At 47.3% G+C, this 21,220-nt stretch overlaps 1 protein-coding gene across 1 annotated transcript; it reads left to right on the top strand.

Annotated features, from left to right (window-relative positions):
- The first annotated feature begins 148 nt into the window (after nt 1-148).
- Acp6 (acid phosphatase 6, lysophosphatidic) lies at nt 149-17,952 on the top strand. Its single transcript, XM_021157977.3, has 10 exons — nt 149-734; nt 7,018-7,146; nt 7,255-7,385; nt 7,726-7,802; nt 9,620-9,707; nt 10,075-10,207; nt 13,198-13,298; nt 15,378-15,473; nt 17,057-17,222; nt 17,762-17,952. The coding sequence occupies exons 1-10, from the start codon at nt 537-539 to the stop codon at nt 17,897-17,899; spliced, it is 1,257 nt and encodes a 418-aa protein (XP_021013636.1). The 5' UTR covers nt 149-536; the 3' UTR covers nt 17,900-17,952.
- The last annotated feature ends 3,268 nt before the right edge of the window (nt 17,953-21,220 follow it).

Genomic DNA, 21,220 nt, shown 5'->3' with positions numbered 1-21,220 from the left:
GACCTTAAGCGTGGCGGGGGGCCGACGGAACTGCCCTCCCTGGGGACCTCGGCCGCGCATAGCATTGTGGAAGTTGTAGTTTTTACGGGTCTGAGTTTCCAGATCGGACGAAGTCTCAGGACTCACTTTCCCGTGCTCCTGTGCGCAGACTTAATTGGAGCAGGTCCTTGGGAGGTCAGGAGATTGCGTGGGGAGCTTGGTTATAAAATGTGGACCCGAATCCCGGGTGTCCGTAGGACTTCTGCTTTTGCGGCCTCCCCTTCACACGGTTTGAAGTGCAAGTTTCAGGTCCAAGTAACTGCCCTGACTGAGCCTGCATGCAGTAGGGGCGGCCGGCGGACGCTAGGCTAAACTACTAGACAATCTTTCTGCTCCCACCCCTTTCTCTCCACCTCCGGCCTGACTGTCGCCGGGTCGCCTCGCTAGAGTCGCTTGTTCTGAGAGCTTGGATGCATTTGCCCTCCAGTTCCCGCGAACTTCTGAGTAGCTGCTGAGCCCCGTTGCCTGCGGAGCCCTCAGCTTCCACAGCCTCCATCATGCGCGTGTGGGTCCCCGTGGGCGTCCTGACCTCGCTGGCTTACTGCTTCCACCAGCGCCGGGTGGCCCTGGCCGAGCAGCGGGCTCCCAATGGCCAGCGTCCGGTGGACCGCAAACTACTGGAGCTGAAAATGGTGCAGGTGGTGTTTCGACACGGGGCACGGAGTCCGCTCAAGCCTCTCCCACTGGAGGAGCAGGTGAGAGGCGGCCCACAGAGGGGTTCTTGGGGACACACTTTAGCGTCCCCCACTGGGGCTCGGGCTGGGTCCAGACCAGAGGGAAACAGCAGTAGACTGGCCCTCAGGCTGTGGCCTGGAGCCATCACCCACCCCATGCTCATCCCAAAACCACCGGTGTGGTGTGTAAGCCTTCCTGGCTAGGGCAGCCCCTGCCCCCCAAACTTTCAGTTTCTTGGTGTAGTGTAACTTTTCAAAGATGCCTAAGAATGTCCCAGGCGGGGGTTCTTATTTAAATGCAGATTCTGATTCTGCGGATGTGGAGTTGGGTCACGTTTAGTAGTAGTTCTGTGGTTGAACTTGAGTTCAAGGATTCAGAGGACCTTGTAAGTGCCTGGTTGTTAATAACAGAAATCTTTGTACCAGGAGATACCTTTAGTGCTTCCACAGTACAGAGCAAGCCGGCGCCTTTGGAACCAGATCTTAATACAGATTTTTCTTGTGGGCTTGCCAGAGACCATTTGAGATCTTGTGAAGTCTTATTGCGGACAAGGACCGTATCTTGGGGTTCTTTAAGGTCAGGTTTAGAAATCTGGAAAGGATTTGTGGTAAGAAGGGGGAAAGTTAATTAACTAGTCTTGTGGCTATAAGTCAGGATAATTATGATTAAAGCACAAATAATTAGCTTTTTGTTTTAAAAAATGACCCCTAACAGTATACAAGAAAAGGGCACCAGAAGTCCCTAACACCCCGGGTTGGATTTACCCATGGAGTGTGTATTTGTTCAGTTGCAAATACTCTTAATGTTCATTTCTGTTTTCCTGAAGTGCTGTGAGTTATAGTTTCAACCCAAGATCTGGTCTTTAAAGAGGGTCACACATGAAAAAGCCAAGCAACCAGGGCAGCTCTCACATAATAAATATATTTTAGCAGGTGTTTGTTTACCAGGTCTCCAGTTAGCCTGTTCCTATGGCTGTACTACTTTCTGTCTGGCACTGCAACCCACTCCACGCCTTTCACATTAGATCTCTCAGGTTGTCTTATCATTTTGTCTACACATGCCCACCTCTTTGCACCCCTCTTCTCTATCTATTCTTATTAAAGAGTGTTAGAGAGATATATTTATGTTTTAGACAAAGTTACCAGTAATAGCAGAGAATAAAAGTTTGTCTGGATCTAGACCCAGTGTATATAGACAGTGCAAATACCTATCAATACCAGTCTGTACTGGTGGATTCCAGTATAGAACTGGCTTCACTGACAAGATGTCCCCATTCTATGTTGAGGGGACTGGGAAGAAAACCAATCCCACTCAGTTCATTACTGGAAAGATATTCATTACATTACTCCTGCCTCTTTGAATTGGAAAAAGGTTTAAATCCTTCCAGGGAGTGTACGTGTACGTGTGTGTGAACCAGTTGGTGTGTGATGGGAATCTTACACCTTTATGGTGGAAGCTCCCAATAATCCCAGCTTCGTTAGCTTTTCTTCGTGTAGCTCCAAACTGTGGAGAATGTAGTTCTATGGCCTTGCTTTGTAGAATGAGCAGGACCATTGCTTTAACGTCCCACTCATACACGGCAGACTGTAGGCTGCTACCTTAAATTTAAAAAAGACTTAGGGGTGTGTGGGTGTGTAGGCCAGAGAAGCTAGAAGAGGCCATTGGCTCTCCTGGAACTGGAGTTACAGGTGGTTCTGCTCCTCATGACGGTGCTTTGGATGCTGAGAACAGACTGCTGTCCCCAGAGCAAGCACGCTTAGCTGCTGAGTTCTCTCTCCAGCCCTAGGCAGAAAGCACGTCTGGTTTCCTTGGATAAAGTTCTGTGAATAAAAAGCCTGGGATGGAGCCAGCTCTGGCTGTGAGGAAATGCCATCAGCCACCTGTGACTGACTCTAATATGATAGGATATATGATTATACATATATATATATATATCAATATCATATCTGAACCTGTTTCTGGATATTGTCTCTCAAGGTTTCTTTTCAAAATCCATGGTTATTGAGGTGTCTAGCCTGCCTTATTCTGCTGTTGTCAGAACAGACCACACAGCTACAATGATAAGACTAGAGTTACCTTTGCTACAATTTCTGATTTCTGACTGGTTTATAGACAGGTGTGCTGTCATCAGGTCAGTCTTCTCGCGGGTCCTTACAAAGAGGCATTGTTTGAAACGATACAAGTTTGGCTGAATTGCTTTCTTACTGGTTTGGGTAACAGTTGATCCGTTCTGCCAAAGGCTGTGCTTTGGAAATAAAATCATGGAACTTAGTTGAACATGTTTCTGACCTTCAGAGTAGCTCCAAATTCACTTTCAAGCAAACTTTTGAACTCTGCTTTAAACTTTCCCCAGGGCTTCTTCCAGACAGCAGCAAGGTGACCCCCGGTAGGGAGGTCTTTCAACTCTTATGAAGTTGAGCCTAGCCCAGTCCCTTGTTAAGTTCCTGTCTGCCTTTGACAGTGTGGATGAGCTGGGAGGCCTGCTGTGTTGCTTAATTCCTGCCCAAAGCTCAGCCGAGATGGATCTATGAAGGATGTGCCAGTTCCTTCACTCCACTGGGTTCTAAACCCTGGCAGGATATTGAATTCTTCAGAGATAGTGTGGGGTCTTGGAGCAATGGCTCAGCAGTTAAGAGCATTTACTGCTCTTGTAGAGGATGCTGCTTCAGTTCCCAGCACCTGCCTGGCTTCTCAGAATGGAGCCCTTCAGTTCTAGGGGCTCCGCTGTACTCTGGGCTCTGCGGGCACCAGACACATGTGTGCTCACATAGATGTGCATGCTGGCAAAACGTTCATACATGTTAAAAAAACAATTCATGCCTGGGTCTTCCTCCTAGAGATTCAGATTTAATTGGTACAGGGTATCTGAGCATTGCGAGAACACTTCTCCTCTGGTGCTTTAGAAGTATCTGGGCTCTATAGCACTGAAAAGTGGACACCGCACCCCATAAAAACCCAGATGCGATTAGCCTGGAATGAGGCTCAGACTTCGGCAACTTAAAAATTTCTGTGATGCCTTATGTACAAGCCATTCATTGCTTGATTCCTGAGACCTTATCCTGGAAGGTCAGGAGATATATATCTCTCTGTGTGTATGTGTGTGTGTGTGTGTGTGTATGTGTGTGTGTATATATATATATATATATATATGTATACATATACATATATATATATATATATATATATATATATATATATATATATATATATAACATGGGATGTAACTGATCCATCCCACTGTGGCGTTGCCTTCCTAGGGTTGTGATATGGTGGGATTTTTGTACTAAATTGCATGAACAGGGACAAACAGTCCCCCAGAACCCATTGCTCTGACTACCGGAAACACGTCCACTTCATTCCGCTATCCCCTTATGAGGCCCCGAGGGAGAAAATTTTCACTTTAGGGGTGGTATACTTCTCTTGAGCTTTGTCTTGCTTGTATCTTTGAACTTGTCTAAGCAAGTTCTAAACGCCAGAGAGTGTGGTCCAGAATCTGTACCCCTTCACAATAGGCATGCGCTGTTGGCCGTATGCAGCTTTTGTTAGCTTTCCATTCCTTTTGTCCTTTCATTTGCTTCTTACTGTCTTTCCCCTTGCTGTGAATCAGTCACATTAAGTTATATTCTATGTATTGCTATCACCCAATTTTCTTTTAAGAGTTATTATTTTTCTTTTGTTGATGGTTGTGTGTGTGTTTGCCTTTGTGTATATCTGTGCACCACAAGAGGTCCTGGTGATCTTGGCGGCCAGACCATTAGATCCCCTGGAACTGGAGTTACAGGAGGTTGTCAGCGTCCTTGTAGATGCTGGGAACTGAGTCCTTGTCCTCTGGAAGATCAGTAAGTGCTCTTAACCACCGAGCCATCTCCCTAGCCCCCTAATTTTCTCGTTAAAGATGATGTGTATATGTTTATGTGACTGTATGAGGTAAAGTTATCAAGTTGTCGCTCCCCTAACCCCAGCCTCTGAAACAAGATCTTGATTTGAAGCCTGGACTTGGTATTGAACTCTTCTGGGGTGATATTCATGCCCAGGGGGCTGGAGCAGTGGCCCAGCAGTCAAGAGCATTTACTGTTCTTGGAGAAGACTCTGGGTAAGTCCCCAGCACCTGCGTGGCTGCATTGGCCACTGGACTCAGAGTCCTCTTCCCTCAGCCTCCTGTCATTGTGCCTGGTCCGAGTTCCTCTTTACCACTCACAGACTGGACAGCATGTATGAATGGATATGTCATCCATGCTTGAAACTGTGAATCATGTGCTTAGACTCAACATGACCTGGTCATCAGGAGTTGCCCCTGGGAAGCACCATAGGTCCTCTGTTGGTAAATGTGCTTAGAGGTTGCATCTACTGTGTCTGAGTGGCCCTGTGGACCTATATGTTGGGTTCTGTGGATTTAACCAGAATGGAGCTATGGTCTGAGCTCTAAAAGGATTTACACTACAGTGAAGGAGAGAGATGGAACAGATCCAGATCAGACTTAGGGGAATGTGCGGAGAGTGAGAACAAAAAGGAGGTACCTTACCCTAACCTGATCTGAAGCAATCACAGCTTTCCTGCTGCTGCCCTGTCAGTAGCCACACAAGCTCAACACCAAAGCCATTTTCATCCTTCTTCCTTCCTGCCTACCTCCCAATCCCACCCCCAAATGGAGCTGTGTTCACTCACACGCCACATCTTACTGGGGTGTCTTAGAGCTGCCTCCTCTATTCCTGTAGCCTTGGAAGGAAGCTTGTAAGTCTTGCTGACATGGCAAACCCAGCTCTCCTATATCCATTGTAATTGTGACATGCGCTACTGGCATTTAGACTATTCTGTGGGGCCAAGGCCCTTTCACAATCCTGGTTGTGTGCTCTGGTTGTGTGCCCTACTTCACCTGGAAGAACTGTTATGTTAGCCTTTATGTTACTGTCCTGAAGTTCACCAATTACAAGTTCAGGTGCTTGCTTATCTGCTTCCCTGTGATTACATCAAATGTCATTCCTTTTGAGACTTCCTGAAGAAGAGCTGCGTCTGGCTTTGAGCTGTGGCAGCTGTGTCTGGTGTCTTGGAAGGCACACCTACTTCTGCTGTGTCTGTGCTATCAATTAAGTTCGTGGCTTGTCTCCTCTTAGCTGAAAACCCAGGAAAGGCCAGATCTGGTTATCTGACAGTTGGTGCCTTCTATAGAATCTGGGAGATCTTCTGAGCCTAAAACCAATAGATGGCTCACTTTCTATTCTGTGGAAGCTGTGTATTGAACAGGACAGACGAGTAAAGGAACTTGCCTGGTGCAGTTTGATTAAGGTTTTTAAAGAGCCAGTGAACCTGCTGTGTAAGCCCTGGGCCATGGCCACAGCTCCTTGAGTTGGTTACATGCCATGAATGAGAGCTTCCTTCAGGGACCCGGACAGGAGAGAGCCAGAGGTTGGTTTTAGAGTGTGTAGTTGTGTTCACACTGAAAGAATTAATAGGTCGGGAAGAGGAGCTGGTTACAGATTAGAACCGGAGTTCTCAACCTGGGGGCCGTGACCCTTTGGGGGTCAAATGACCCTTCCACAGGAGTTGCCTAAGACTATCAGAAATGCACATATTTACATTATTATTCATAACAGCAAAACTACAATTATGACATAGCAATGAAAATGATTTTATGGTTGGGGGTCACCACAACACAAGGAAAGGTATTAAAGGGTAGGAAGCTTAAGAGACACCGGATTAGAACATCACGTCTGACTCTGAAGGAGTAAGAGTCTCATGGGTCATTTGAGATGTGAGACCTGTGATGTTTTGAAAGTCATCCGGTTGAGGCAGGAACCAGATTAGGAGGACTGTAGATTATAGCCACTTGTTTCAGAAACTAGAGAAAAGAACAGGAAGTAGGCGGTAGTAACTCGAGCCTTATGCAGAGTCCTAGGTGTGGATTTGAGGCATAGAAACTACACATCGATTCCTTAGAAACTGTTAATAACGTGGCAGTCACTGAGATCAGGTTTAATTCACTTGCCCACTCATTCATTCATCCAACTCCCTCACTAAGTAGCTGCCTGCCAAGCAGCCTGGCGTCTTCTTCCTGATAGTCAAGTGGGACAGGAGTGCTGTAACTGAGTCTTAGGGTGAGTCAGGGCACCAGGGATAATAAGCCACGGTCGTATCTTCCTTCAGTTGGAGGGAGAGTTCAGGTTTCTTTCCTTCCTTTCCAAGGAGAGAGTGCAGGCCTGGTGCCAGATGCTTCCGTTCACGTATCCCAGAGGCCACAGGGTGTCATCACCGTGAGCGGCAAGAACTTTTATTCAACTCTACGTCATTTTTTTATGGTCACAACAGGTGGAGTGGAACCCCAAGCTTTTAGAGATCCCACCTCAAACTCGGTTTGATTACACGGTCACCAATCTAGCCGGGGGCCCGAAACCTCATTCTCATTACGACTCTGAATACCGCAAGACCACCTTGAGGGTGAGTGGCACTGGGAAGCCCACGGCAGAGCTGCAGGGATTCTCCTCTGGGCTGAGCTGAGCCGCCGAGTGAGCGTCCAATCTTCTCTTTGTCTGTGCCCCACTTTAGGGTGGCATGTTTGCTGGGCAGCTGACCAAGGTGGGCATGCAACAGATGTTTGCCCTGGGAGAGAAACTGAGGAAGAATTACGTGGAGGATATTCCCTTCCTTTCACCAGTCTACAACCCCCAAGAGGTCTTGTGAGTCATAGACAAGGGCACACATATTCATTTAAGGTCTTAGCCATGAATAACTCGTCTGGACCGACCCCCCACCACTCTCATCCAAGATTTGGGGGCACCAGATCACCACTAAGCGATTACCCTTGGGTCATAATCTTCTGTGAACAGGTAGTCACTGAAGGCCATAGCCATTGCCTTTCAGGTCCTTGGGGGGCAGCTAGTCTGTAGAGAGGAAAGGCTTTCTCCCCCTGGGACCCAGTGTGTGGTTTTGAGAGGCGAACAGCTGCTCTGTTCCCAGCTGTTCTGTTCTCCGTTCCTGTGTGAGCATCTCTGCCTCTGCATGTTCATGTCTCTCCAGTATTCGCTCCACCAACATGTTTCGGAATCTGGAATCTACTCGGTGCTTGCTGGCTGGACTTTTCCAACGTCAGAAAGGTTTGTGTTGTATTCTGAAAGTCACCCCTGTGCCAGGGGAGCTCGCTTCTCCTCACTTCCGAAGCCTCCCTTTCTCTTCCTCCATGCCTGTTCTCCTGACCCCTCCTGCACTTATGGCTTCTAGTTGGTCCAGTTGTCAAGGGTCCTTCAGCATCACCATCCCCCCAGTACCACCATCCAGCCTTCCGTTGCCCTCGCCAACCTGACCTCCACAGTGAGGAGTTAGATGTCCCTCTGCTTCCCAACGCCTCGGGCTTCTAACCGAGTTGTAGAGGGTGGCCCTGCCCACTCTTGTGAACAGTAGTGAGGCACTACTGAAAAACGGGTAAGGAGCACGGTCAGCGGAACCCGAGAGTGCTGCCGTTGCTCTGATCTTAGTGATAACCCCCAGCCTAGTCTACTCGCTGTCAGCATGCTCGGCTCGGCCTCTCTTAGTTGAGCAAGGTGTCAAGTTTGAGTCTTCATGTAATCAGGGAATGATTGTTGTAGTCGTCAGTTTCAAAACTTTTCACTAGTGAGGACTGCATTTCTTATTTCCTTCCTGGATCCTATGGGAGGCCTGTGTTAGTCACCATCACATCCCTGTGACCAAACACCTGACCGAAACATCTCAAGGGAAGAAAGGTTTATTTTGGCTTGAGAGTAAAGGGAGGCTGCTGTGGAGAGGAAGCTGTGGCAGAAGCAGGGCAGCAGGAGCCTGCTCAGCTCCTCGGTCCCCATCTGTGGCTTACCGGAGTGGGAGGCGGTGAGTGACACATTGTGACGGGCTAGGCTGAGCCTGAGGCAGGCGTAGCCTCCCCTCCCAAAGCAAAGCTCACTCCCTCTGATAATGTAACTGCCAGCCAGGCTCACCTTGTGAGTGCTCTGTGTTCCCACACCCCTTCCCCCGTCTAGGGAACAGATGTTCAAAACAGGAGCATGTGACTCAAGCCCTAACAATTCAAACCCACCAAGTGAGGCCACTTTTTTTGACATTTGTAATTGATTCGAATCCGCATGAAATCACTCTTGTGAACATCAGATAATCGTGACCTAACTGGTAGTAGGACCTTAGGTGCTGCTGCATAGCAGAAATCCTTGTTTGGCTTTTGGAAGTATCTTAAATGGAAATAAAGTTTCTATCAAATTTTGAATGACAGTAGGCCCTTCAGGGCTGAGGAGGTTGACCCTACCTCTCAACTGGTTTGGGTGCTGCTACGAACTCTGGCTGAAGCCAGCCACTTCACACACTGTGTATCTAGCAAGCCAAGCACACAGGGCAGGCTGCCCCTTTGAGGGACCCCTCAGACTAGGGAATGATCCGTGAGGCCCGATCTTCTGAAAGTTCCTCCCTGGCACACCACCAAAAAAACAAATGTCCCCTTCCCAGAGACACTGTTGGTGACTCGGGAGGAGGCCTCTGAGCAGAGAGTAGCCTGTGATAAGTCACTGTCTTGACCTATGGAAGTGAATTGGGGGAAACAACCAAATAACCCAAATCTGATGAAGCGGGGACCAGCTAGTGTTAGGATACCCACATGCCAGTCCTGGTTGTGCCTGGGGTAGGCCATCTTTGGAACAAGTCAGAAGAGCACCGATCTGATCCAGGTCTGTGGCCCAGTAGGAGGGTGTGTGTGCTAGGCAGAGCAAAGCTGTTAACTTTCTTCAGTGCTTGGAGGAGAGCCGTGGGCAGAGCTGGGGCAGGAACTGATGCTAAAGTTGACCTTGACATCTTCAGCCTGGGTTGTCTCTGTAGACAAAGGGAAGTAGAACGCAGAAGTGGGGGTCTTGGAAAGTGAGCTGAGCCCCCTACCACCTGTGTTTCCTCTTTCCTTCAGGGTCTGCCATCATCCATACCGATGAAGCAAGCTCTGAAGTCCTGTACCCCAACTATCAGAGCTGCTGGGTCCTGAAAGAGAAGACCAGGTAACTCAAGCATTGCTGGGGATACTCAGGCCCTTCTGGGCTATGCTAAGACTGTAATCCAGACCAGAAAGAATACGGTTTCCAGACAGATCTGAGCTGTGCATTGGTTTCAGTAAAACAGGTAAAAACCTCCAAGGGTTAGGATTTGGAAACTTTAGCCTTTTGTTCTAGCACCCTAGCTCTTGGTAACTTGCATTACAAGTCTTTTAGTTTCTTAATGTGTTCATCTATAAAATAGGAATAATATTGCTAACCATACCAGATTGTTGTAAGGATTACACGAGATTGTAAACGCTGAACAAAATTACATTGTGTAAATTACTGATCGCTGTGCAATAATAACACAAGAACCTGTGGGTTTTGGCAGGGACCGGAAGAAGGCTGCCATTTCGCAGCCAGGCATCTCAGAGGATTTGGAAAAGGTGAAGACCGGGGTGGGCATCAACAACGGTGATGGCGTGGACTTCTTTGTTCTCCTGGACAACTTGGCTGCTGAGCAGGTAGAACTGTTTCCCCAGGGTCCTGGGTTTTGGGAGCCATGGGGATGGGCTGGCTCCTAACTTGGAACTGACTGGAAGCCCTTCTGGTCTGCAGGCTGCTGTAATGGGGTTTGTAAATGGGGTGCATGTGAAGACTGAAGAGCCCAGATCAACGGAGCAGGGATAAGAGCAGTTAGCTGACCCTCACACAGGACCCAGACAGTTCTTAATCAGTTTCTGGAAGTTCATTTCCCAGATTACCTGGCCTGTGTGTTTGGGAGTGGGGATAGGTAGGGCTTGGTTATGAGTAGAGAGTATGTTAAAGTATACCCATACCGTTTTTCTATGTGTATATGTGCATGTATGTTTAGAAGCCAGAGGACAACCTCAGAAGTCTTTCTGCAGGATACATCCACCTCAGATTTTTTAGACAGTCTCTAACTGAGCTAGATTAGCAAGCATGTTTGACTGTCTGGCCAGTAAGCTTCAGGGATCTGCCTGTCCCTGTACCCCACGACTGGAATTGTAAGCTTGTGCCACCTCAGCTGGGGTCCAAATGCAGGCTCTTGAGCCTGTGCAGCAAGCAGTTTACGGAGTGATCTATCTTCCCAAGCTAAGTTTTGCTTTCTTCAAGACAGGATCTAGCTCTGCAGCTCAGAACTGCCTCAGATCTCTACTTCAGACCCCCAAGTGTGAGGGTTACAAATGTGGGATACCCCCATGCTCTCCTTGTAATTTTAGCATTTTTCAGGGTCCATAACCTTTGGGGCCCCTCTTTATTGTGTCACATCTTAGAGAGTCTGCATGAGTGCTAGCATATTTTAAACTCTGCACTGGGTGGGGTCCACAGGCCTGTAATCCCTGCATTTAACATGCAATGCAAGAACATCAAAAGTTGGAAGCTAGCCTGGCCTACACAGTGAGATTCTTCCTCAAATAACTATATTAACATGTTTATATTTAAATATTGGACTGATGACATGGCTCATTGGATAAGATGCTCACCTCCAAGCTGGACAACCTGCGTTTGATCCCCAGAGCCCACATGGTAGGAGAGAACTGATGGTCATGAGTTGTCCTCTGACTGTCACATGCTCACTGGGGCAGTGCATTCTCTACCTCCTACACTTGCACACACTTCCATGTATCCACACATGTGCTCTTACATGTATACACACAGTTATATGCTTACACATGTACACATGCATGCACACACACATGCTTACATGTATACACACATACATATATACACATAGTTACATGCTTGCGCACACATGTATATACCCACTTACATGTATATATACAGTTACATGCTTACACATGTGCACACACATGCTTACATGTATACACACAGTTACATGTATGTACACACATGTATATGCACATATATACACATGTGTGCATATGTACACACAATTGAACAACCAATTAATATAAATTTTTGAGATATCTGTAATCTGGTTAATCCTTTAGATTATTTTCCTCAATTTGGTTTTGTTGGGTTATGAGGTGCCCTGCATATACTCGAGGCTCCAGCTGCTCAGGAGGTGGGATGTGTGAAGTTTGACCATGCTGTTGTGGGTGTCCGACTATGTGAAGCCTCAATTCCCCGCTCTGGGGTGGGGGAGCACAGTCTGAGGTTCCTGGGGGCAGCCAGAGCTGGCTTGGGTCTAGGCCGAACGGGGAAAGAGAAGAGAGCTCTGGCTGGGTCCGGCGGGGAGGATCGTCCTTGGTTTGTCAGTAGCTGGCTTGGCTTGGTGGAGGCCTTGGCTGGGAGTGTTGAGAGGCCTCCTGTGGGAGATTAGACGGGGCTCTTGAAACAAAGATCTTCTCCATTGCTCCCCACTGAGGATCCCGATGAAAAGAGACAGTCTGTGGTTTTAAGACATTTATTGTCATGGCGGAGAGTGGCGATGAGTAAAACCGTACCCCACTTCTCAGGGTGGTCCTGAGGTAAATACCTTTTGCAGGGAGGAGTGTCTGGGAAGGGGAGTTTATTGGTTAAGCCTCTAGGCCTTTAGGTACCTCATTAAAATGGAGATCTATCTTGAGGCTATGTGACCTGTCCTCACGTCTGCTACCTGTGGAAGGGCTTGGGGCATTGCCCTTATGTGACTGATGACCACAAACTATGGAGAGCTGTGGCCTAGTGCCAGGAGCCTGGTGTCCAGGAGTGTGGCAAAACGCCTACTGTCCCTTGTAGGGTTATCCCCTGCAGGGTCACCGGGGTTTCAAACCTTAGCTCAGCCAGAGACCAGGCTGCCTTTCACATTCCTATGTGATTTATCCATAAAATCCTCCTATGTACTAAAAATATATTATACATATTACATTTTATGAATGCATATAACATTTTATGTAATATAAACATGTTATTAAAATGCATTGAAATGTGTATTACATTCCATGCAGTAATAGCATCACACCGTGGGAGGGCTTCTGTGAACTGAAGTGCTGATGCCCAAAGACAGTATGCGGGCTTTATCCTTCTCTTACAGAAAGGACACTGCCCCCAAGCATCAGCGTGCCTAGTGCTCATGTTTATTAGTAAATGTGGGCTTATATGGCAAGGGTTCGTGAAAAGTATTTATATGGCATGCAGTTGCTAAAATCATTTTAAGAAAAATAAAAATCAAATGAAATTTGTCAATTCCTTGACTTATATTTTATTCTTCATTAAAAATTGTTAGTTTTTTAAAACTTGGAGTGCATGGGAGCCATCATGGGGTATGAAACAGTTTTTACAATTCTGTGCCTATATGGAGCTAGAGAGATGGTTCAGCTATTAAGAGCACTAGCTGGTCTTCCAGAGGACCAGGTTCAATTCCCAGCACACACAATGTCTATAACTCCAATTCCAGGGGATATGTGCCTATAGATCTGTAGATCTACAGGGCCTGAGGACATAGGCTTCCCAGGAAGAAACCCGCCCCTACGGTTTAATGGAAGCTAATTGGCATCCTTAGTAGGCAAGAAGTGTTGTCTTGTGACATCACCAGTGACTCTTACAGGTACACAGCCTTCTAAACTGCCCGGCCCTGGAGAGATTCGCCCAGCTGATTGAGCAGAGAGCTGTGGACATGGCCCTGTACATGGTGGAACAAGAAGACAGGTGAGGGGTCAGGTCAGGTCAGGTCAGGTCGTGCTTAGTCAGTGGCAGAGGTGCATGCTTTTGTGCTTGCATGCCTTGGGGCAGGGCAGTTTCAGCTCTCAGCTGGCACCTCTGTGTGAAGAGGGGAAACCCTCTCTGCTAGCGTACCCTCAGACCTCTGCTCTTACTGGGGTGGTAACCTGTACCTCTGTTCCTGTTACCCAGAGTCCAGAGTGTCAGACTCTTGTTTTACCTTTCAAAAGACAGAGGTGGAGGGAGTGGAAGGAGGAGGAGCCATGCTACAGTCTTGTTGGTCTTGATTCAGTTTACAAGTAATTCCCTGTTCTCACTGCCTGGGAGGCATCTTTTGCTGCTGGACAGGGTTTACAGAGCCCTCCTTTAATCCCTGTCACTGCTTGAGAGGGAGAAGCACTGGGCTGAGAGAGACTGGCTACTTTTCCTGGGCTCATTTGGCAGATGCCAGAGAGAAGACTTGGTCCCAGATCCTCTGACCAGTTTGCTGCATCTTGCTGGTCCTTGTGATTCCATTCTGGAACACCCATTGCTTTTCTTTTTCTGATTAAGAACATCCAGTTTGCACTAAGAATAGGTGGAAACAGTTAGGCCAGAGTGAAGGGATAATCCAGGACTGTTGGCGGGAGGGGAACAGTTAATGTTTCAAGAATTTGGAGGGTCGGTTGTGTAAGAAAAGAGCCCCTGGTCAAGTTGGCTTGGAGTCAGCATGCCTGCCTGTGTGCTAGCCTTGGGCATGCAGAAGTGCTCCAGCCAAACCACTCACTGTCCTCCCTCCTGCCAGTCCACACATAAACGTGCTCAGTAAATACCTCAGGCTCTGTGGGCCATGCCTGGTCTGTCGCGGCTTCATTCCTAGGCATCGTGCAGCAGCTATGGGTAACATGCACACGAACTGGCCAGTGTATGTTCTAGTAAAACTTCATGAGGCCAGGCAGGCAGCTTGTATCTGGCCACCGCAGCACTCTTCCTTCTGCTCCGCTGGTCGTTCTACTTATATCAGTTTCACAAAACTGATGTGTTCTTCAAGGACAAACGGTACAACGTCACAGTGCAGCCTGGGTTGTCTGGCCTGTGTACCTGGCAGGCACTGGCCACATGCAGTGGCTGCCCCTGCCCCCTTCGGCCATTGCTTACCATTCCTTCAGCTATGAAGGTGGCAATTTCCACAACAGACTCACACCAGTCACGCCAGCCTCCTTCTCCCTTGTACAATTAAGTATTTAGCATCCTAAGAGTAGTAGGTTGTGTTTTAGTTGGGGGGGGGGGTCTCCCTCCCCCGGTAGAAGTGTGAGGCACAGCTACAATACATCTTTTGTCACTTGGCAGCCTTTCTCTGCTATGCTCCTTACCCTGCGAGTTGAGTTACCGTCACTGCGACGAGATGACCCAGATGAAAAGGGATGGGAGCTGGACAGGCCTGAAGAAGAGTCCTTATGGCTCAGCTCCAGAAGTTAGAGGTGGCTGGAGGCTCAGGCAGCGGGCGCGCCTCCTTCCCACTGCTTTGTCTTTGTGGACTTCTGAGTCTTGTTCCCTCTACCCTTCCCAGCTCTGCTCTTTGATTCCTCAAGGTGTAGTTTGTTTTTGTTTGTTTGTTTGTTTGTTTACATTTATTTATTGTGCATGTTCACATGCATGTGTAAGCTGTGTGCACAAAGCTATGTATGATGTGTGCACATGCATGCATATGATGTATACAGATGTGGATGGGCTTCCTTCCACTGCATAGATTCCCCATTTCTAACAGGCTTAGAAGTAAGTGACTTTACTCTCTGGGCCATATCTCCAGCCCAGGGCCCACTCCCTTATAACTCCCTGAGTGTCTCCATCTCGGCTGCATTCATGGTAGGGGTATATATATCCTGATGTTTTTGTTGGAAGTTCTTGTTTACAGAGAACCCTCAAACTTAATACCATTTCTCCCCCTGCCCTTGCTGTGCCCCCTGCATTACTTGTCTTTTCTTCGCCTCCTCTGACTGGGCTCCTGAGGTCCTAGGAGGCAGAGCTGACCCCTCTCCTGAGCGCTGAGTTCCTGCTGGGTACTTGAATGTTATTCCCGCTTCACAGGGAAAGCATCCAGATGGCAGTGGGCCCATTCCTACACATCCTGGAGGGAAACCTGCTCAAAACTGTGGACCCTACCACCGCACCCAGCAAGACCAGGTACCTGGCACAGTGAATGCTTATGAGAGCTGTGGGGGCCTCTGGCTGTAGGGAGGGACCAAGGGTAAGCGTCAAGAACCAGGCTGTGGGTGGCTGGTGCTTACAAGGCCATACACTCCCAAGCAGGTCACAACCTTTTACCTTTCTTCCTGCTGTGGCTTTCCTTGAATGTTTTTATTTTAATGTCTCAAAGTTATTTTTCTTTTCCTTTTTAAAAACTAACTGGATGTATGGCAAGTACATTAGCATCACACTGGTCTGATACTTTGATGGTCCAAAACAATGATGACTCGGCTTGAGTCTTTCATTTGGTGTACAGAAAGTATGATCACTGTACCTTTTAAAACATTGGAAACAGCTTATGGGCTTATATCCCCACTTTCACAGGCTAGGACCCTGGATTTGGAATGCCATGTGTCCTGGGAACTAGCTTCACAAATTGTGGTTTGCCAACAGTGTCGTAGCCTGGAGACTTGTTTAAGTCTTAGGCTCCTCTCTGTCCTGTCCAAGCAGAACCTGCATTTTAATTAGATGTTCCTTAATATTCAGTACTGCCAGGGCGTGAAGAGAGGGGAGGGCTCGAGATAATACAGCTAAAAGCCTGCAGTGGGTGCGAGAGGTGCAGGGAGCTGAGTTCCTAGGGGTGAAACAGGCCTGGAACTTGGAGCAGCATTTCCTTTTTTCCTTTTTTTAAAAAGAATATTTATTTATTTATTTATTTATTTTGTGCATGTGAGTACACTGTAGCTGTCTTCAGACACACCAGAAGAGGGCATCAGATCCCATTATAGATAGTTGCAAGCTACCATGTGGTTGCTGGGAATTGAACTCAGAACCTCTAGAAGAGCAGTCAGTGCTCTTACCCACTGAGTCATCTTTCCAACCCCAGCATTTCTAACAGTGAAACCGTGCCTGTCCGTCTCTGGCCATCACACACACCTGCATGGCATCTCCTGTCCGTCTCTGGCCATCACACATGCCTGCATGGCATCTCCTATACCTTTTGCTCCTTGCCGCTCTCCCCCTTGTGCTGGTCTCCTAGCTTGAGAGTCAGTAAAGTCCTGGACCATGCTGAGGAGAGAAATGTTGGCATCAAACAGATACCATAAAATGGCTTCTTAAATTACTGGCTAAGGCTGCCTGGGACATGTGTTGAAGACCAAGCAGCTTAATATATGTTTGAAACTAATTAAAATTTCCAAACCTGCAAGGAGCAGGAGTGACCCTCCTACACTCACGTAGCCAAGAGTAGGAAGAACATCAGTCATGGGATGGCAGGACCCAGAGGAAGGAGAGAGGTAGGCCACACGTTTCTCACCAGGGGAGGAGTGAGTGAGTGGGCAGGAAGGCAGAAGCGAAGAGATTTGCTCCAGGGGTCGTTCTTCTCCGTGAGACGTGAGAGTGGGAACAGGCTGTTCACCATCTGCTCCAGAGGAGTTTTTAACCAGCTCAGCTGACTGCTAGCTGCCCCTTGCTTCTGAGGCACCTGCTGTTATTCTCTCAGAGGAGACAGGCAATGCCTTGGCCTCCTGGTATCCTGATCCCAAGGCCAGCAATTGTAGAGAATCATTTCCCTTTTGCAGAAAGATGTACCTCTATGCAACACATGATGTAACCCTCCTGCCCATGCTATTGGCCTTGGGGATTTTTGACCAAAAATGGCCCCCATTTGCTGTTGACCTGACCATGGAACTCTACCAGCACCAAGAATCTAAGGAGTGGTTTGTGCAACTCTTTTACAATGGGAAGGTAAGATCTCTGAGGCGGGAGTGGGTGGTTTAGTGTCAGATGTCTCTTCTCAAGCCCAATGGAGTTCCGAGTGGTAGCTTTGGCTGTCTGAATTCTATGAGCATAGGGCAGTGTTGGCCTGTGGTAACAAAGTACAACATGGCCACATCTCAGTTCTATTATAGATCTCTTAGAAATAGGGCTACTCTCCAGCTCTCCTGAGTGTGTCTGCCAAGCTGTACCTTCTCACTGTGAGGCCTGTTTCAGGAAGTCACAGAGGTGTCTTGGTGCCCTGGCTGACCCAGCATTGTTGATGTCTAGGAGAGGAACTGTGTGCTCTGCAGGGATGGGACTATTCGCTCTTTCAGCTCAAGGCCAGGACTCTGCTGAGGCCTCTCGTCTAGTCAGTCAGGATGCAATGCTTTTTTTAGTCTGGAAACTTGGGTCTTCCTGGCTGTTACATGTGTGCTCATCCATACTGTGTGGCTGAGCCTCTGGGCTCAACTGAGGGCAGAGGGTGGAGCTCTCTGCAGACCTGCTGACTTCTGTTTCTTTTCCAGGAGCAGGTACCAAGAGGCTGCCCCGACAAGCTCTGTCCACTGGACAAGTTCTTGAACACCATGTCAGTTTACTCTGTAAGCCCAGAAAAATACCGAACACTCTGCTCCAAAACACGAATAATAGAACTTGGAGAGTGACTTGTTTACACAGACAAGTTGATTTTTAAATAAAGTGCCTTTATATAAAAGAACATCATGTTGAGATCAAAGTGGGGGGGGGTCTCTACTCTGTGACTTGATTTTTAATTTTATGTCTATGAATGTTTTGCCTGTATGTAAATCTGTGTACCGCTTACGTGATGCCCTACAGAATCCAGAAGAGGGTATTAGATTCCCTGGAACAGGAATTAGTTAGAGATGGTAGTGAGCTACTTTGTGTAGGATGCTGGAAGCCAAACTTCCCCTGGAACAATAGCCAGTGCTGGTAACCACTGAGCCACTTCTCCAGCCTCATGACATGATTTCTAAGGTCAAAGCATTGGTGTGAGCCTAGGGAATTGTGACACTTTGGGACTCCAAGAACTTTTCTTCTTGTGTTACTCAGGCCCTGTTAAGTCCTGATTATCAGAAAAGTGGTGGGTTCTACCTTCAAGTTACTGCAGTTCAGTGGAGAGAAACATAAGTAGTCAGTGGCTTATAGGGCAGTGTCTTAAGCTAGGACAGTGTATTATGTGCAGTGTTCTGAACATAGGAACAGGCTTGCTCCTTCTGGTAGGGGTTACACAGACAAGCTAAGGAGCCTTCTGGGGAAATGCTGTCTTGGTCAAAGTTGACACCGGAGTAGTAGTTAGGGTTAAATTCAGCATTCATGAGTAAATACAATACAGAATGTATATAGACTTAAGGACGGGATTCGCATGATCATCTCAGTAAACAGAAAAGCCTTCTGGCAAAGTCCAGCATCCCTTCATGATTAAGGCCCTGAAGAAACTGGGAATAGAAGAAACATACCTCAACACAATAAAGGCTGCGTATGACAGACTTATAGCCAACATACAGTAAAGGAAAAACTAAAAAGTCAGAAATAAGACAACCACGTCCACTCCATTTACTCAATATGGTGCTTGAAGCCTTCGCTAGAGCCATAAGGCAAGAGAAAGAAAAGAAAGGCACACAGATAGGCAAGGAAGAAGCCAGATTATCCTGTGTGCAGATGGCATGGTCCTATGCATAGGTGACCTAAAGCCCCCCCCCCCCCCAAGGAAACAAGCTTAGTGCAATAGGATACAAAATCAGCATTCAGACATCAGCTGCCTTTTTATAAAACAATGACAGAAGACAGGAAATTAGTCCCAATCACAATAGCCTCAGAAATAAAAATGGTTTTAAAAGTAAGAAAACTAAGCAAAGAAATGAAAGACCTTGTCCTGGTTAGATTTTACTGACAATGTGGCTGAGCTAAGTCACCTGGGAAGGAGGAGTCTCAGTTGAGGAATTGCCCAGATCAGATTGTCCTGTATCTAGGTCTGTGGGGGATTGTCTTGATTGCCAGTTGTTGGGGAGGGCCCAGACTATTGTGGGCAGTGCCACTCCTAAGACAGGTGATCCTGATTGTTTACAGAAGCTAGTTGAGCAGTAACTAGAGGGAGCAAGCCAGTAAGCAGCATCCCCCATGGTTTCTGCTTATATTCCTACCTTCCCGCCATGATGGATTGTATAATACCTGGAAGTATTAGATGAAATACACTCCGTCCTTCTCAAGCCACTTTTGGTCTTGGTTTGTGACAGCAACGGAAAGCAAATGAGAGCAGACCTCTACACAGAAAACCTTAAAACACTGAAGACACTAGAGGAAGGGCTTCCCATGTTTGCCAGTCTGCAGTATTAATACTGTGAAAACGGCCATACTACCAAAAGCAACCCATAGATCCACTGCAACCCGTCAGAACTCCAGCGACAAATCTTCACAGAAACAGAAAAGACAACCTAAAACTTACAGAAGCACAGAAGACCCCAAATAGCCAAAGCAATACTAAGCAAAAAGCAGTACGGAAGGTCCCATAATATGTCAAGTTACACTACAGAGCCATGGCATCAAGACCAGCATGGTACTGGCACAAAACCATGCATAAACCAACGGAATGGGATGGAACAGAAGGCCAAGACAAACCTTCCTGGCTGTGGGCACCCAATTTTTGACAAAGATAAAACATACACACCAGAAAAGCCAAACGTCAACAATTCCGTGCTACAAACACTGGATATTCACAGGTAGAGGAATGAAACTAGATCCTTAGTTATCACCTCGTACAAAAATCAAAAGGGAGCAATGGCACCGGAGGCCTGAAACTTGGGTCTGTCAGTGAGAGGAAAACATGCAGAGAGAGGCACCAGCCAGGGTTTCCTGACAAGTACTCCAGCTCAAGAAAAAGTTGCAAACGATGAAGAGGATTGTATGAAATTCAAAATCTTCCTCAGATAAGAAGCAACGAGAAACAACAGACAGGGAAGAAACCTTTGCCAGGCTGACAGGGCACTAATGCCTCTAAAGAACTCAAAAGGAATTTAACACTATCACCTAACACACACCTCACAACCCTCTGTGTTGGTTTGAATGAGAACGGGCCCGTAGGCTCGGACACTTGATCCCCAGTGTCCGTGATGGGAATTTTAGGGAAGCATTAGGAGGTGTGGCTTGTTGGGAGAGGTGTGTCACTGGGCATGGGCTTTGAGGTTCCAAAAGACACCCCTCCCCACCTCCTACCTGCAGTTAAGGTGTTTTAAGAATTCTTCAGCTGTTGCCACCATCACAGACTCTACCCTCCAAAGCCATAGGCCCAATAAAAAAATAAAACTTTCTTTTATGAGCTGCCTTGAACATGGTCTTTTTTTTTTTTTTATCACAGCAATAAAAAAGTAACTATGAACAGCTCAATAAGTGGGCAAGCACATAAACAGTAAAGTTTGAGTGCCTTAAGTATAAGGGGGAAAAATGCTCAAAACTCCTAGCCCTCACAAACAGAAACCCCACACTGTGATTTCATCTCATCCCCGTCAGAAAGGCTGCAATGAAGTGGACCAGCAGCAAATGCTGGTAAGGATGTGGGGAAAGGAACCCATCCACGCTGCTGTCGGGAACAAAAACTAGTCCTTGTGGAGATCTCGGAGACGTTCCTCTAAAACCTAAAGCTAGATCTGTCGTACAATGCAGCTGTACCACTCTGAGGTGTGCCTCGAAGCGTACCACAGAGACACCTGTGGGTCCACATTTTCTGCTGCTCCATCGTTCTCCATCGGCTAAGCTATGGAACCAAACTAAATGTCAATCAGTGGAGGAATGGGTCAGGAATATGTGGTATGCATACACAAAGGCGTTTTATTCAGATATCTACAGAACAAAGGGATATTTGCAGAAAAATGAATCAAGCTGTAGCAAATTGTATTAAACTATCAAAGCCATTTTCAGAAAGATAAGGTTTTTTTACATGTGGGTCTTAGAGTGTATATATATTTTTACAT

This window comes from Mus caroli, unplaced genomic scaffold, assembly GCF_978045245.1.
Source record: "Mus caroli unplaced genomic scaffold, Mus_caroli_1 scaffold_3, whole genome shotgun sequence".
Classification (NCBI taxonomy): Eukaryota; Metazoa; Chordata; class Mammalia; order Rodentia; family Muridae; genus Mus; species Mus caroli.
Note: the sequence above shows the minus strand (reverse complement) of the source record. Positions and strands in the feature narration are given on the sequence as shown.